Genomic DNA, 18178 nt, shown 5'->3' on the forward strand with positions numbered 1-18178 from the left:
GGCAAGCTACCTATGTTCTGTTCCTCTTGATGCAAATGAGCTGTTAGAAAGGCAAAATGTAATTTGAGGCGTTATTAGCGTATACTTTTTGTCAGATTGGAGCTGAAGTCCTGCATCTTTCATAGTTCATTTTACAAACTTGCACTTTTGATACAAACATGTTGGCCTTTTGGCAGTGGCATGCCAGAAGCTGACATTATGTTAAGTGACCCCGGCATGATATTTGCTCAACTGTCCTGCTGTCAGCGTGTTCGCTCTCCAGAGAGGGCGGCTGTGGCAGCACACCACACTTGACCTGTTCCCCTCCAACACAACGGGGAACTGGGGAGCTTATGTCACCAAAGAGAGGACAAAACCCAGAGCATACGGGACGTCAGGGAGTGACAAGTGAATTCATGGCAGAAAACTGAGGAGGTAGTGGCGGATCTAGGATTTATTTTCAGGAGGGCCAATGGGGGCCAAGGCTATATTTTATGGGGGGGGGGTCTTAAAAAGTCTTAAATTCATGTATCTAAAATTAAGGCCCTAAAATGTCTTAAATTCATTTTTGTGAGTGTGTGTGTGTGTGTGTGTGTGTGTGTGTGTGTGTGTGTGTGTGTGTGGGGGGGGGGGGGGGGGGGGGGGGGGGGGGCAGTAATAGTAAATGTGTTTTTTTAAATATATTTTTATTTCAAAGATGTTATTTTTCAGATCTTTAGTTAAAAAAAGTGTGGGTTTGATTCCTAATTTAAAAAAAAAAAAAAAAAACCCACCTCTGTTGTTTTCTTTGTTTAGGAATACAGTTAACAGTCTTGTTTTTGTTTTGTTTTGTTTTGTTTGTTTTTGTTTTTTTTGTCTTTTATCCCTGTGATTTAAATTATCTCAAATTATCGCAAACTTTTTGCGTCTTCAGTGATATTTTTATCATTTCTGCTCCTGTGTTTGTCTGGAGATCCTACATGTAACCATGGCCACATTGTTTATATGTGAAATCAGCTGTTCCTAGCCTGTAGCATGTCAATGCTAACTGGTGCAAGGCCGGATGTTTCCTCACATGGTGAGGAGAAGGAGGTGAGGACAACGTGCTGCTTCTCAGGTGAGAGCGAAGAAGTGATGACATCGACCTGTCCTTCCATCCATCGTTATTGGGAACGTAAGATCTGTTTCCAATAACGATGGACAAGCTAACTGTGCTAACCCAGCAACAGAGGGAATACCAGAAGGCAGAGCAGCATCATGCTATTCACAGACATGGCTAACAGAGCTAATACCAGACACCAACGCCACATTGGAAGAGCTTCACCTGCTGTGAGCAGACAGGATCCAGGAGACAGAGACTGAACAGACTGCTGAAGAAGCTCAGTCCTGGACCCTGTGGAGGTGGAGGCTGGCTGACAGGACAATGATGGACAAGCTGTCAGCATCTATTTTCTTATGGACCTTTTTACACTTTCTGTACACTTTCTTACTTTTGTTTTCTTGATTGCTGCTGTGACTCTTGAATTTCCCCTTGGGGATAAATAAAGTATTTTCTATTCTGTTGTTCTATTCTAAATTGCATCTCATTTTTTAAAATACGTATTTTCTGCATTGTAAGAATGCCTGTTTACTAAAAGTTTACAACAAAAGTTTCCAAAAAAGTACAGGGTTAAAGAATAGAAAATTACACATCACTAAATGCTTTAAAATAAGATAGAGGGCTTTTTATTTTCTTGTCTGTTTAAAAGACCTGGGAAGGTGTTGGAACTAACTATTTAGTGGACCCACTGCTGTAACCAAAGGCAGGGTTTTATGTACAGAAATGGAACACAGGTAATTTTAAAGTCATGGTATCTTTGCTATAAGAAAGGTAACAAGGCTAGTGGCTCATCCCATGAAACTTTGTGTTAAGTGTCTCCATTCCACGATTTTTCTAGTTTTAAAAAAGAAAAAAAAAAAAACTCAAGCTAGTTTTCGTGTAACATAAAAATAACGCAGGAACCCCTTGGCAGTTATTTACTATTGAATTTGCATGTTTCATTAGCTTCGCTACTTAAGTTTTTGCTCGCAAAATATTAAATGTTAAACCAAAAAAGAAATGGTTAAAACTAGGTTCTAGGATGAGACATATTTACTTACCCTCAGCTGGAGTTTGCCTGCTGCCGTTCTCGAGTGTCCATTGAAGCAGGTGCAGAGTGGAAGTTACAGAGGTGTGCTTGTTTTATATTTTACTGCTCCCATCACAAACATCACAAACATTTGTTTCCCACTCCCCGCTCCTATGAAGCTGCCCTGCGAGAACCAGCTGGTTATCCTCTGGGAAAACAATTAACCTAATGACAAGACACTATTTTGTCAAGAGGGCCAATCAGAGTCCAGCAGGGGTCATGGCCCCAGTGGCCCGTGTGAGGAGCGGATCATCTTTTAATCAAAAATTCTTGATTTGATTGGAAGGGACCAATCCAAAGAGTGGGAAATAATCTCAACCCAGTCACTTTAACCAGATTGAGACCAATCTGAAGCGCTCAACTGTTTGGGTTTGTAGCTGTTTGTCACTGCTGATTCCAGATGAGGTTTTAACTGTATTATGATTTATAATCAGATGTTTTCTGTGTTGCACTGCCAGAAATTTAAATTTTCTAGGACCCCTAATGATGTGTAATCTTTGAGCATGAAAACACATCTTAATAGACTGTGGCAGCTGGCATACATCATCGCCTTTTGGCAGCTCTTTCACAAAAACTGTCAGAACCGGCCAACATTTAATTTTAAATCGGGCGTATATATTTTTAATATACATCAACGCATTGGAAGCCTGGCAGTGTAATTATCACGCCTCCAGCATCAAGCCTGTTTCCTTCCACCTTTTTTCTGTTTCAATGAACTGAGTAATGCTGCTGTTGCTATCCTGACAGATCACTGAAGTGCCTGTCAGAACCGGCTGCCTCAGATCAAGCTGGCTTAATGTGCCCTGTCCTTTTGCTTTATGGAGGGAAGGTGTGTGTGTGTGTGTGTGTGTGTGTGTGTGTGTGTGTTTCGCCAAACAAAAGCTTTCTGGGGATGAGATTTGATGTTTCTTTTGATATTTCCAAGAGGACATCCTCGCTACAACATATATCAAAGCTGTACAGTGATATCTTGCTGTGCAACAAGGAAAACCCAGCATTAAAGGAGCCGTAGAAGTCATTGCAGAGGGCTTACCTGGAGCTTTGTCGCCTTACTGAATTTGATAACACAAGGAAACAGTAATAGATGACATTCTGTGTGGCTCAGGCTGACTCTGTAGTCAACAGTGACTACTTCATAAAACTTTAACACTAAAACAAGCCTTCATATACTGTCTTCTATCCACTTCATCTGACCTTTAAAAACCTTAGAATCCATTTTCAGCCTCAATTTTGTAGTTATGCAAAGTTTATCTGACATCTGTATTTGGCTCTTTCACTCCAGTGGATTATTTTCACTGAAGTGCTTTTATTCACTGATTTGACTCTGAAGCGACTCCTTAATGAGCCAAATAGTCTTTATTTTGGACCATGAGACGTCCTCATTAACTCATAATGCATGAATGCTCAGTTACACTTCTTAAATAATACTGCATCTTTCTTTGAACACTAAAAACCCAGCTTACATAAGGTCTGTCCTGCTGTCCAGCTAAATGTAAAAGACTCATTCTGTGAACTTCAAATAGTCTTACTGTATATTTGCATATCCATAAGTCATGTTTGAAAATGAGATAATCAGTGCCAAAAATCAATACGTTTCAAAATCTTTAAATTGCTTTAATCTTCATTACGTAGAATAAAAGAACCTAATCCTACGGTGGCCCTGAGAGCTCACAGCACTGCAATTTAAGTTAACACATGCAAAAAGAAAAAAAACACAAGCAAATTGAGAAACAACTTCATCAATTTGAGAACCCTTGTGAAGCATTTGGAAAACATGCTGCAAATGCACCGCAATACAACAGAAGTATTTTCGGTGGTTACTCAAAAGTGATGCACATGTACCTAATCCAATATTTATCAGACTTTGGCAGGTATCTGACATGCCCATGGCCTGCCTATGGCAGCGTGAAGCGTCTGTTTACATAAAGTGCGATCTGATCAGAGTCAGCACAATGGGACTTTTTGACTTATGGTAAGTCATTTTGGTCCAACACAGCCCTCTAAAGGCTGATTTATGCTTAGTGCATCCACAAGGTCAGTGCTGCCTTGTGCGGACAAATGACCTCATTTTCGTACCTACGCCCTCTCGCACAGTTCTTTTCATGCAGAAAATTTTGAGTGTGCACCACTCACACTCAAAGATTTCTGACCTGCTTTTAGTTCAAGCATGCTTAAGCACGGTACGATTTGCCAGTGTGACAGCGTTTTGAGTCATCCTCCTTTCTGCAGGCTGTGTGTCTCTGCTCTGCTCTCCATCACAGATATTACACCATTGTTGACAACTCCTCAGTAAGAAAAGTAGCGATTAGCTGACCTAGGAGTGGCTTAATGACATCATTGCAGGGGTTGCATAATTAGCCATTTGCTATATAATTGTCATGAACGCTGAAGAAGAGAGAAGAATATTGTCATGGGAGATAAAAAGTGAGAGAAAAAAAATAACGAAAACATGTTTAAATCTATAAATAAACGGTCAAAATAATAACCCTCCTCCTTTATTTAGGAATGGGGGGGCCCATGGCATCACCCGCTAATCGTTTCATAGAGTAAAATCAAAACATGCTTTCATATCACAGTCTCCAAACTGACCCCTGGAGCGGTTTGAAAACTTGTGAAATACAGCGACGAGTGCTACATTTAAACATTGAAAAAGTAGTGTCAAAATTAGCTTCCAAAACAAATGCACACCTTGGCAAAAGTCATGTCTTTGGGACAGTGGGCGAGGGTGCTTATGTGAAACTGAGTCTTCATTCCAGTAAAACGCAACTGATTCTGGCCTCAGGTGTCACTGCAATCAACCCCAAACAGACAGGTATCACAGAGCCTCGTCACCTTGTTTGACCCACTAGTGTTGCTCCACAGACTGATCTGTTACTCCCTCCTTTTGTAAACAAACTGTGTTTCCAAGCATCCAACTGAGCTTCTCTGACACCACGTTACCTTAACAACACGTAATCCCATAATGTTCATCTTTATCTTCTTTGTACTGGTTTTTGCCACATGACACACTTTCCATTCTGCCCACGTTGTGATTCATGGTGTTGTGCTTTTATGGATTATTCACAGCAGGGCAGTTTTAATCTTTCCACACATCACGTCTTCTTGTAATCAATGAAAAGCCTGGCTCTGGTTGTGAAAAACAAGTCGCTACTATCAATGTGAAGTCTTATTTTGCGATTCTGTTGATTCTCAGAGACGGCTGCGGTGCCACATTCACTCCTACATGCCATGCTGTTATGGCTCGTGGGTGATAACAAGATTTAAATTCCTTTAATTTAGTAATGTTTGTCTTTTGCTACATGGACTCACTGTTTAATTTGTCGTCTCATAAACCTGCCTGGACACATCTGGGGGGTTTTCAGCGCTCAAATTAAATTAGGCGCATAATCATACATAACAATCATATTACATGCCTGTCAGAAATGTGCTGCTTCTCCCACTTCCTGCTCTGGTTTATGCAGAGAGCTACCAACAAGCTGGTGAAGTTGACATTTTGAGTCGTCTTTGTAGCGGGTGAGGACCACATGGTCACCTGACCACTGATGCAGAAGAATCAGACCTGCAGGGCTGGCTTTGTCTCAGACTTCAGACGGAGGCCTGGCACACTCAAAAAGACGGTTCAGAAAACATCATTGATTAAAAAAAAACCTCTTTCTGTTCCATGATTTTAAAACCGTCCCTTGTTGAACACCACAGCCTCACACACCATCAAATGCAGATCCAACCGTGGCTGCTTGTTCTGGATTGGCGAGCTAGAACAGAATTTCTCACTTGTCAGTAAATCCTTTCACAAGCCAGCGGCTGTCTGACCTGTGTGCTTATATAAACTAGAGAACAGTGCAAACCTTATGCAAGCTCACTTCTTGAAGCAGAGATAGTTGAAATGTTGCTTAAAGTGACTGTGAGGGACTTTATGTGCTGATATTGGTGCCCTCTAGAGGTCAAACTTACCAATTCTGTCTTAACCCTTAAATGTTTTTTTGTATCCAGGGAGATACAAACATCTAACAGGCTGTGGGGGTGGGGCATAAAGTATTTGATTAATGCAAATTTCTAATCAGCCAATCACATGGCAGCAACTCAATGCATTTAGGCATGTAGACATGGTCAAGACGATCTGCTGCAGTTCAAACCGTGCATCAGAATGGGGAAGAAAGGTGATTTAAGGGACTTTGAACGTGGCATGGATGTTGGTCTGAGTATTTCAGAAACTGCTGATCTACTGGGATTTTAACCCACAACCATCTCTAGGGTTTACAGAGAATGGTCCCAAAAAGAGAAAATATCCAGTGAGCAGCAGTTCTGTGGGCCAAAATGCCTTGTTGATGCCAGAGGTCAGAGGAGAATGGACAGACTGGTTGGAGCTGATAGAAAGGCAACAGTAACTCAAATAACCACTGGTTACAACCGAGGTCTGCAGAAGAGCATCTCTGAACACACAACACGTCCAACCTTGAGGCAGATGGGCTACAGCAGCAGAAGACCACACCGGGTGACCCTCCTGTCAGCTAAGAACAGGAAACTGAGGCTACAATTCACACAGCAACACCAAAACTGGACAATAGAAGATTGGAAAAGCGTTGCCTGGTCTGATGAGTCTGGATTTCTGCTCCACATTCAGATGGTAGGGTCAGAATTTGGTGTCAACAACATGAAAGCATGGATCCATCCTGCCTTGTATCAGCGGTTCAGGCTGCTGCTGCTGGTGTAATGGTGTGGGGGATATTTTCTTGGCTCACTTTGGGCCCCTTAGTACCAACTGAGCATGGTTTAAAGTCCACAGCCTACCTGAGTATTGTTGCTGACCATGTCCATCCCTTTATGAGCACAGTGTACCCATCTTCTGATGGCTACTTCCAGCAGGATAACGCTCCATGTCATAAAGCTGGAATCATCCGACTGGTTTCTTCAACATGACAATGAGTTCCCTGTACTCTAATGTCCTCCACAGTCCCCAGATCTCAATCCAATAGAGCACCTTTGGGATGTGGTGGAACGGGAGATTCTCATCATGGATGTTCAGATGACAAATCTGCAGCAACTGTGTGATGCTATCATGTCAATTTGGACCAAACTCTCTGAGGAATGTTTCCAGTAACTTGTTGAATCTGTGCCACGAAGGATTAAGGCAGTTCTGATAATTGGTTTTTATATGTTTTAAAAGTTGAAAATGGCATAGCTAAAAAAATTGGAAATTTTGAAATTCATACCCCTAAAAAATAATGAAAGTGGGTTATTATAGCCTAAATACATTAGAAAAAAGCAGGTAAGTAATTTTCATAAATCTTAATATTATGTGCTTGACCATTAAAGGGCTAAAAAAAAGTATAACTCACAAACTGTTTTTTTTTTTTTTCTTTTTTACATGTGTGGGAAAACTTGTAGGTAAATCAACCTTCTACCAAGCTGGTTAACCAGTGAGCTGATGAAGGTGTTCGGGAGTCTTCAGCTGGAAGAAAAGACATTTAAAAGGAACATCCGCCCCCTCCTGTCTCAGCATCATCACGACTCTGACAGCAAACATCAGCCTGGAGAGGAGGTGGGTGTCTGCGGAGAGCAGGGAGGTTAAACAGACCTCATGTCGGAGTGACCTGCACATACTTCACTGATGATGGAGAGGAGGCAGACATGACATTGGTATCAGATTTTAGATAACCTGTGACGCAGGTGCAGATTTTTCCCACATCTTTGAAGGTGTGCCTCTCAATCATACTCATATCCACTTTTCAAACGAGTATGGACAGCCATTTTTCCAGCTTAGCTAAAGAGCAAATGATTAAACTTTTAACAGGCGACCATAAGAATGGGAAATTACAGTGCCCATTAGAAACCAAAGTGCTGCATTGCTTTCTAAAGGCACAATTTCAGCCATATAATAAATATTCCAGAGCGTGCTGCTTTATCTAAAATCTCATACATAAACCATTGTTTCAGAGACAGAAACAACAAGAGCACAGGGTTGTTCATTGCCAAGGATTTGTTGAAAACAAATCGGCCAAAGCATAGAGATTTGCTGTGGCTGCAGTCGTTAGTTTGGCCTCATGCAACACGAAGCGTGACCTCACCCACTGTTTGCATCACTATCTGTAAAATTTAAGTGATACTTGTGCTCTTTTGGCAGAAGAAAGACCTAGCATGTCCCTCCCTTTAACCATAGGTAAAGTCATGTTCTAATTTCTAACAACTTTTCTTTCTCAGCCCTCTTCCTGTAAATTTCTCCTAAGATGCAAAGAATGGGGTACTAAAAAATAAACTCTCTGACAGCTCTAGCTTTAAGGATTGATCCCAAACCGAGCTAATATTCATGTCCTCAAAGTCAAGGAACATGTTGGACCACAAGTTGTCTTTTTTGTTGTATCCCATGCACACAGACACAACATAAATTTGCTGGAAAAAAAAAATTGTGTTGTCATTACGAGGTTTTGTGTGTAGAATTTTGAGGGAAAAACTGGATTTATGCCATTTTGGAATGAGGCTTGTTAGAGCCTAATTTGTACCAATGACCTGAAATGCACCTGAAATGTAATAACTGGTCAATAATGTAACAAAAGTGCTGAGCCTGAAATGTAATAAGAATTTTTTTAACAAAACTCAATATGCAACAACTGAACAAAACTGTTACAAGATTTGACATTTTGGGCAAAAACTTCATACATTTGGAGCTCAGCATTGTGTTACATTTATAATTCGGAAGTGTTTGTCATTTTTCAAAAAGCCTTTTTTTTTTTTTTTGCTTTTTTTTTGTGGGATATTACAAGAAAAATGATAGAAGGCAGAACTATATTTTCAAGTTAAATTTAATCGAAAGGTTGACGAATTCATAACTTAATACATCTTAACACAAAATGAGTTAGGAACATGAACAGGAAACACAGCTTTAGGCCAGCCTTCTGAATATAACGTGTTTCTAAATAAGACATCACCCCCCCCACCCCCACACACACACACACACACACACACACACACACACACATACACACCAAAAAAAAAAAAATGTGAAGACCAACCCAAACTGGACTTTCTTGCTAGCACCAAGGCTAACAACTGTGTAACAACTAATTAGATTGCTAATCACAAACTAGACTTATTTCCAATTTGACATGAAAAACACAAAAGTCCTCTCACCTCAAGTTCAGCTGTCTTACGCCAGAGAAGACTTCCTATGTGAGCTGTGATCTCAATTCAAAACTTTCCATAGCACGTTTCGAGGGACAGTGCCCTCTGGTAGTGAAATATCATGAGTGTGACAACCAACCCCGTTCTCCCTTACATTTTTTTCATTATGTTTCAGGTTGTTGTTACATATCAGGCTGTAGGCTGTAACATAAAGTGTGGAAAGCGTGAATAGTTTCTGTGTGCATTTTGTTTCTGGAAACATCTTTTACCTGAAGAGGCCAAATCAGCTGAGTATGGCTGTTCTAGTTTAAATCAACTTCATCCTTTTCCTTCACATAGTGACCACAAAAAGAGTCACTCTTCTTTTTTATCCATATGTAATATTGATACACCAGTCTTTAAATAAACATCATGGAAATATAAATTACAGCTGCAGCATCAGAATGAAAACATTTGCTTTAACGTGTCTGTTTTTCAGCCTTTTCTAAAACAGTCTGTCAAACATTTTGAGGTCATATTAGTTTCCATGTTGACTTTTGGCTGTGTGCTTTGTTTACATACTGCAGTATCTGCAAACTGATTATGTCAGAGGACTTAAATCACCCACATGTCATAACTGTGTGCAGAGGAGTGATGAATATCTGTATGTTGAACCTGAAGCTCCTCACAGACCACTGCAGAGCCACTAAGCTCGAAATGAGTCGTGTTCTTGTGGGGAAACATTTTGCACAGTGCAGCTGTTTGAGCAGCTAGGGAACGGCCTGGATATTATAACGCCTTCAAGTAATTATTTTTCTCTTGGCTGCAGCTTTAAGTGGTTCAGAGGCCTTGCTCTTGTATTGATTTAGTGCAGGAGGTGCCATATGCCAGAATTACTTCGTCCATGTTGACAGATGGGGGAGCTATTGTCTAAGGTGAAGTCATTACACTGCTGCCCCCTTAAACCCCCACACACTGAGGCCCACACACTCAATCCATCATGGCAAAAACTTCACAAACCTATTCATTCTAAGTCAGCTACTGTGAGGAAAAAAAATACGAGCTCTTTTTTATTTTAAATTTTATGGTTATTATTTAATTATTGTATCAAATGCTTCAAATATGCAAATATATATTTTAAAAATATGACAAATAACGGAAGTGAAGCTTTTATTTTACATTTCTTTTCATTAAATTCGCCTCCATCTGCTTTGTAATTCCCACAATAACGCAACAAGCCGCTAGGCATCGTTCTGCGTCCAAGGCCATTTAGAAACAGCCTGTTGCGCGCAGGCCCATGTAAATTTGGTGGCGCACGCATGGCGCTCAGAGCCAAAGATAGAGTAACAAATCAGGAATTTCCCTCCTGCCACTCCTGAGAGCGCAGCAGAGGACAAAAGTTGGGGATTAAGCGCTGCTCCTCAGAGAGGAATAAGCGAAAAGGCAGCTCATTTATCCTCACTTTATGTCAAGATTACCACCGATCTGCTCCTTTCCGCACGCGTTGAGGATTAAATGTTGGAAGAAACTTTTATCACGACTCTGGATCATTAATCCCTGTGTTCCGGCTTGTTTTGAGAAACTTTGATGGAATAAAAGCCTCACTCTGCGAGAACAGCGTGTATGGTTTGCACGTTCTGCTTTTCGGACTCTTTTCAGCTGTTCCCTTTGGATATGTGTCGTTGGTCACTTTTTTCGCTGCCGAGTCTCTTGATGGCGTAGGTGGTGGCAAGAGTTTCAGATCCTATTTTTTGGATAAGGATACACAAGTTTTTGAATGCAGCTGCTTCAGGATACCGTGCGTAAAACACATCGGAGTGCCTAAAAAGCCCACTTACAGCCGTTATTGTCACTTTTGGAGCAGAGGGAATGAGGAGTAAAAACGGCGTCTAGAAGGATGCTGCTGCTTGTACAATGGAAGTGAAGAACTCTTTCGCTGTTTTCGCGGTGGTTTGTGTCTTCTTCTGCTCCAGTGTTAGCCAAGAACTCAATCCTAAAGGGAGGAATGTGTGCAAGGCGCCTGGGTAAGCATCTCAAGTGTGGAAATATGACTTTACTCACGGGTTATTAATGCACATCAGCTTGTTTGTGAGGTTTTCTGGTGACGTAGTCTGACCCATTCTGCGTTTGGTGCTCCATTATGGCACTTTACGTTCAAATCAGCCCAATCAGAGTTCAAATGTTACACAAAATAAGACACATTGCTTGAGTAAAACTTTGTTATGGTGATATTTTTTGTAGTTTTGGCCTTCTTGCGGTTCTGACTGAGCCATTAAAAAAGTTTAAACGTTATGGATTTCCACTTTAATCTGTGAGCGTTTACAGTTTTTTTTAACAACCAGAATTATAAACAAAAGAAAACTTTACGATATTTAACTTTATTTTCTTTTATTTGATGTTTTCTTACAACTTTAAAGACATACAACGTGATTCCAGTCTGCTGTTCTGGCAGAGGAGGAGTCCATTGAGGTTAATACAGATGTGTGCATCTGGAACAGAGGTGTTAACATCGCTCTGTAGGGGGCGCACTCCCTCAAACCCCAACAGCATTCGTGGCACCGCTTGATACCACATTGAATTGCATTATTTTTTTTTTTATCTTAATCAAGTTTTATGAGTTTGGAATGAATTATTATTATTATTTGAAATAATGGATTTTAAACTCCATTCAGCTTCCTTGAAATGCTGATGCTTTCTTCAAAAAATATTCCTCGATGGCCTCCAGGATTACACCCAAACCTGTAGATGCATTTAGCTTGTGTAAAAGAACCACATCCAAGTCCATAATTGCATCGTTAGCGTCCAAGCTTGTTGGACTCACATCTTTGAATTTGGAAATCATGTTTGGCAGGGAACAATAGATGTAGCCCAAAGCTCCTTCGCTGCTCTCTGTTCATAAAAGATGAGTGATAAGAAAAGATGTGCTCACAGTTTCTCCTGTAGGATAAAAAAAAAAAGAGATAGGAGCTGCGGAAGTTGAGGTTATGACCAGGTTAGCATCATAAATCCTGAAAAACATGCTGCTCTGCAAAGCGGGCCTCCTCTTCTCTACAAGTTTGACATTTCGCCCTTGCACAAGCATTCACCATGAACTCACCACTTGCTTGTTTTTCATATTCTGCCCATTATGTTTTTATTATTCCAACTCGAATGTTTTCAGCACTGGTGTATGGAAATATGTTATTGAATTAGTGAAAAACAGCTCTTGAAGTCCTTGGCAAGAGAAGCTGGTACATTCTTGGTGCAGTAATGAAAGGCAAACAGGAGTGCAGCTATAAAAACTGACCCTGCTCTGCACAACATGAATGCACCCTCTCCTCTGGAGTGCCGACATGTATTACCTTTGAGAGGTCAGAAAGAGTCAACCGCATACATGCTGACTGGAGTTTATCAAAGTGTGTGCTGCACAAGTCATATTCGGCACATGCATGCTTTAAAATCAAACATCTTTCTTGCATTAAGAGTGAAAGTACACAGAGGTGAGACCTGTGATCTCTTCCACGCGCCTGCTCTGGCAGGATAAAAAGCAGCACTGATCCCCCGCTCATTGACAGAAAGCAAACCGCTATCTTCAAACACTTTAGGGGAAGCTGACGTGTTGCAGGGGCCCCGCAGAGGTCACAGGCGTGGGAGGAAGAGGAGACGCATCCGTCCTTTCCTGATGGGCTGAAAAGCTTGGCTGCAAAATGTTGTCTCTGGATATCCACTGCCCTACTTCTGTAAATCCCCGAAGGCTGAGGAAACCTAAAGAAGCTGATAAACCAAACAGATGCAGGGGTTAAGAGGGTGTACAGACGGGAAATTCCATTATTTATGTCATTATTCAAGCATGTGCTTAGCATATGCATCCTGTACGTAGCCGTGCATACGTTTGCAGATCTTCGCCACATCAATCAGATCAAAGCAGCTTAAGTTGGGTGTGGATGCTGCTGCTTGGATGTGTGTTGGTTTTACAGCATTTTATCCAGGTTCCCCTCTAATTCTGACTCTCATTACTCCTTCTTTTCCACAGATCACCAGGGTTTTTGTGCTGCAGTGGATGGGGGCAGCTAGGAGACGAATGCCTGACACGTATGTACCACACAAACTTCAGCACATGTCACAAAGCTGTCGATGAAAGCCGGGGGTCTAATGTCGCTTGTTCTTCTTCATCCAAGCTCTCTGTGAAGGCAACTTCACCTGCAAGGAGAACGAAGTGTGTGTCAGGCCCAATGAATGTCGCTGCCGCCATGGATACTTTGGAGCTTTCTGTGACACCAGTAAGTGTTTTTTTTTTTTTTTTTTTTTTTTTTTGTCCAAATATCACTCCAGAGGTCAAGAAGAAGACTTCTCTCCCTAAAAAATACCTGTTTAAAGAAAACAAATGTGTTACTGCTTTTGTCTTTTTAGATCTAGCCACTGATTAGCTTTAGGGATGTAAGCTAAAGTATGAAACCACGTTATGTAGATGGAACCACTGGATTTAAACTAACACACCTGCAGATCCTGTGATTTATTTTTAGTACCACTGACAGATGAACTCTTTTAGTTCCAGCTACAATCAATACCTCGGTCAAATTTTGTGATCACTGGAACAAATAATACATCACATTTTATTTCAAGGCGCCTTTTAAGACACTTAGACCTTCCATGAGGACGCCACACGAAACATAGCATTTCAACAAAAGTTTTAAAAGATAGATAAAAGTTTAAAAGAAATGGATTTAAAAGACAAGCAAAGAAGCTTTTTGACCACTGGAACTGTGTGCGTTTCAAGTACTCTTCGGATGTCCAGGGGGCAGGGCCTCCAAGCTGAATGTTTCTGATTGGTGGAGCACCCTCAGTGTTTTTATGTCCCCCACCCTCCGTCCACAATATGATGATCCCCAGCTAGGGATGGGGTACCAGGTACCGCTTCATGTAAAACCAAAAGGTACCATGTTTTTTGTACCTGAATGCATCCTTGCAACTGTGAGGGACTGGGAGAGTTGGCGATTTTCCATGGTGGACATGAACACAGCATTGGAAGGTTATATACTGAAGAAAAATATGCTAAGTTGAAAAATTTATATATTTCAATTTCAGAAGAATTTATATTTTTTACCACATAAACACAAAAAAAGGTACCCCAAATTGGTACCGTTGAGTACCGGTACCGATTGCCAGGAACCAGGCATCTGTACCATATAGTTTCAAATGTGAATGGTACCCATCCCTACCCCCAGCTGTGATGGACGTGGTTTAGGCCCTGTTTACACAACATTTCACCCCAAAACCTCAAAAGGTAGAGAAGAAAACCTGTGTTTGCACAGAAACTCTGAGAGACCAAAGACACTGTAGTAGGCATGCCAGGTAGGTATTGGCACAGATCCTATCCTGGTATGAGGTATTGGCACCAATCCAGCCACTCAAAGCCAGATCAGGTATCAGTGGGAAGGGTTGGTCCAAACTTGACACTAAGGCTAAACTATGATTAGTCTTCAAGGTTTTGAATTTCACAATCAAAAAGTCATTACTGTAAATTCTGAAGCATATTTTTAACCAAACTGTGGTTAAACATTTATAGTTTGAATAAGTATTAACTTCAGTAATTCAAAAATGTACTTGTTTTTGTCTTTTACTCAAAACATTACAAGTCTTATCCCACAGTAGAGCACGCAGGTTATTAATTAACAATGGTATAAGATCAGGATCGGTATCGGTTGATACCCAAAGCCCAGATATTGGTATCAGTACCTATATTGGGACCAGAAAAGCTGGATCGGTACATCCCTAATGCCAGGGCTAAAGCAACAGTGCTTTTGCGTTTCATCCTAAAACCATTGTCGTGTAAACCTAGAAGCCCCCTATAACCTCCTAACCAATGGTCTCCTTTGAGCCTGATAGTGTAAATGTGTCTCTATCAGCTCCTGGTGTTCCAGTTTAAAAAGTGACCCTGTAAAGTGGAGACCTTCAGCTGAACCAGGTTACAACAGCTGTTCAAACACAGAGGAAGTCCTCAGGATACACCCCAGCTTAGTTTTATATATGTGTGTGTCAAATTCTCCTCATCAGATAGGTTTTAATGATGGCCTAAAGCTTTTTGAGGAGGATGCATCCCACTGAAAGTTGAATAAGCTTCAACCTGTTGCAGTTCTGTCAAAAGCGCGACTATCAGTGCAATATAGCACGATTAAAAGCAGCAAAGCTTGAAAATCTCTAGAGGTGTCCCAGTTCGATATTGATATCGGATATCGGTCCAATATCAGCAAAAAAAACAAGTATCCGTATCGTGTTGGAATGCATCTAAAATCTCCGATACAAGCAGTTTCTGTTACCCATTGGTTAATAATAAATGGGTCAGTTTTTCCTCAGACCTACTGTTGCTGACTACTGTTCTTTGTTTGAATAATATCACTTAATCAAGCCTTTTCTAACATGACAGACATACTACAAATTAGGTCATGAAAGTATGCATGTTTAAAGCTGATATCGTATCGGATTAATATCAGTATCGGCCAATACTCAATGCTACAGTATCTGTATCGTATCGGAGGTGAAAATGTAATATCGGGACATCCCTAAAAATCTCCCATGCTAACAGGCTAACTGCAGTGCTACATATTAACAGTAACTTGTCTTTACCTTCTACGGTGTCATCTCTGCTGAAAGGTCTTGTCTTACTGCCCTCTACTGGTCTTGTGGAGTGTTTTAATTACTTGTATTGTTTTCTTCATACATGAATGGATTTATTTGGATAATCATTTTAGTCAGACCAACAATGAACTACAGGAGCCATGTAACCTGCTGGTCAAGAAATACCTTTAGCGGTCCATTATTTGAGCAATTTCCTCAAGTACTTGCTTTCATATCAGCTTCGGTGTTGTGTGGTGCAGCATAACGTGTTCAGAAACACCCTTAAAAAGATGATGGGACCAAAACAACAGGATGTAAGCATTTTTTTGTCAGTAAACCTAAAGCATAAATGAACCTCCTTTAGAAATCCTCTTACTGTTCGAAATGAAGCCAGTGGGAAAACGGCTGAAAGGGATATTTTTTACAGCGGTAAATAGGTAGAGGGTGATTTTGGTGATTGCTTACGTAGTTAGATGGTTTGAAACATTTAAAGTAAATCACACACGCCTAGTTTCAAGTGTCTCATTGTGAACGTAATGGTCCCATTTGTAGTAAAATCAATGTTAAGCCGGCTGCACCTCTCACTGATGACACACTACCACAGCATAATGTCAACAAGGATGGAGGCATACCTCATTGTGTCCAACCTGTTATCCAGACCTGCACATTTCACATTTGGCCCTGAGAAACCAAGATAAGGACAAAATGCCAAACTCAACAGAAGGTCCAGACTGTTTTGTCTGGAGTGGCCAAACTGGGGCTTTTGCAAGGTTGGCATGAGAAGTCTTTCTATCACCACATCATATTTTAGTTGATTTCCAACATCAAACATTCAATAACATTTTATATTCTGGAGAATTCTTAGATTGTTCTGACTCTGGAAAGTACAAACAACACCGCTAAAAACTGAAGTCTCATCAAGTGTTTTTGTCTTATTTCCAGTGGAAAATGTCTTTTTAGACTTAATATGAGCCTCATCCACCAGACCAGTCCAGAAACATGTCTTATTTTAAGTTGTTTGAAGAGAAAAATGAGGTCTGATATGCTTGAAACAATTGAAAAAAATCTTCCAATGAAACAAGAAAAAAGTTACTTTTATTAAGACATTTTTCTAGTGTCAAGCTAATTTTCTTGCAAATTCTTCTTGTTCCTTTGGAAGAATCATTTCCATGGTTCCAAGCAATTCAGAGCTTATTTTTTGTCTTTAAGCAACTTGAAACAAGACATTTTTCTGGACTGAAAAGTTGAATATGGTTCACTTTAAGCATAATAAGACAATTCTTTACTTAAAATAGGACAAAAACACTCGATGAAATTTTAGTTTTTTTGCGGTGCAGCAACGGGCAACATTTCAGTGTGTTGAAACAGTCATAATCATGACTCTTACTCTGAGAAGGCAAAAAAGACCGATACAGTTTGGGATTTTTTGGGTGGCCAAACAAATTTCTGTTGAGGCCATGGCCACCCCTGGATCTATCCCTGACACTTTAGACTTCAAACCAGCAATCTACTGAGACTTAGGTGACTTTATGGCTTTTACAGTCATTTATTTTTTTCAGAGAAGTTAGAGACAAATGTTTTTATTTTGTTTTTAATTGACCCCCCTGTCTTTTAACAGAGTGCCCAGCCCAGTTCTGGGGCCCAGACTGCAAAGGCAAATGCAACTGTTACCCCAACGGCCAGTGTGACGATCTGACCGGCCAGTGCACCTGCAACCACAACCGATGGGGACCAAACTGCGAGAATGCCTGCATGTGCCAAAAGGGCAAGTGTGATCAGGAAACGGGTAAATGCACATGCCACCCCGGCGTCTGGGGCCCGCAGTGCAACAACAACTGCTACTGCAGCATCAACTCCATTTGCGACGCCATGACCGGTCGCTGCATGTGCAACCCCGGCTGGACGGGGAGGAACTGCGCGATCCAGTGCAACTGCAACAACTCCCCGTGTGACCAGTTCACAGGACGCTGCCAGTGCCGGGAGAGGCTGTGGGGCCCTCGCTGCGAGCGGTACTGCCAGTGCATCCACGGCAAATGCAACCAGGCGGACGGCTCGTGCACCTGCACGCCAGGGTACCGTGGGAAGTTCTGCAGGGAGCCGTGTCCTGCAGGGTTCTACGGTCAGAACTGCAGGAACAGGTGGGGGAAGAAAACTTGGCAGAGAGCAAATGCACTATTTCAAACACACAGGAAACATGCAGTTTGAACAGATGTGTAATGTTCAACTCCCTTGTCTGATCTGCATTATAGTGCGGTTTTGTGGTTTGATAGGAAATACGATTTGATACATGCTGCAGGTGATAACCCATAAAATATCTGAACATGATGCTTAATGGAGCAATAATAAAGTCAGATTTGGGAGTT

At 41.1% G+C, this 18178-nt stretch overlaps 1 protein-coding gene across 1 annotated transcript in view; it reads left to right on the forward strand.

Annotated features, from left to right (window-relative positions):
* Positions 1-10541: 10541 nt before the first annotated feature.
* Positions 10542-18178, forward strand: part of scarf2 (scavenger receptor class F, member 2) — a 30752-nt gene continuing 23115 nt past the window's right edge. The window contains exons 1-4 of the mRNA XM_074670819.1: positions 10542-11245; positions 13234-13292; positions 13379-13480; positions 17434-17953. Of these exons, the coding sequence (XP_074526920.1) occupies positions 11136-11245; positions 13234-13292; positions 13379-13480; positions 17434-17953 (791 nt within the window). The 5' untranslated portion in view covers positions 10542-11135. The remainder of the gene's footprint in view (positions 11246-13233; positions 13293-13378; positions 13481-17433; positions 17954-18178) is intronic.

The sequence above is a fragment of the Halichoeres trimaculatus genome, unplaced genomic scaffold (genome assembly GCF_033239565.1).
Source record: "Halichoeres trimaculatus isolate MK-OKI-2021-1 unplaced genomic scaffold, fHalTri1.1 fHalTri1_scaffold_5, whole genome shotgun sequence".
In the NCBI taxonomy this organism is placed as follows: domain Eukaryota; kingdom Metazoa; phylum Chordata; class Actinopteri; order Labriformes; family Labridae; genus Halichoeres; species Halichoeres trimaculatus.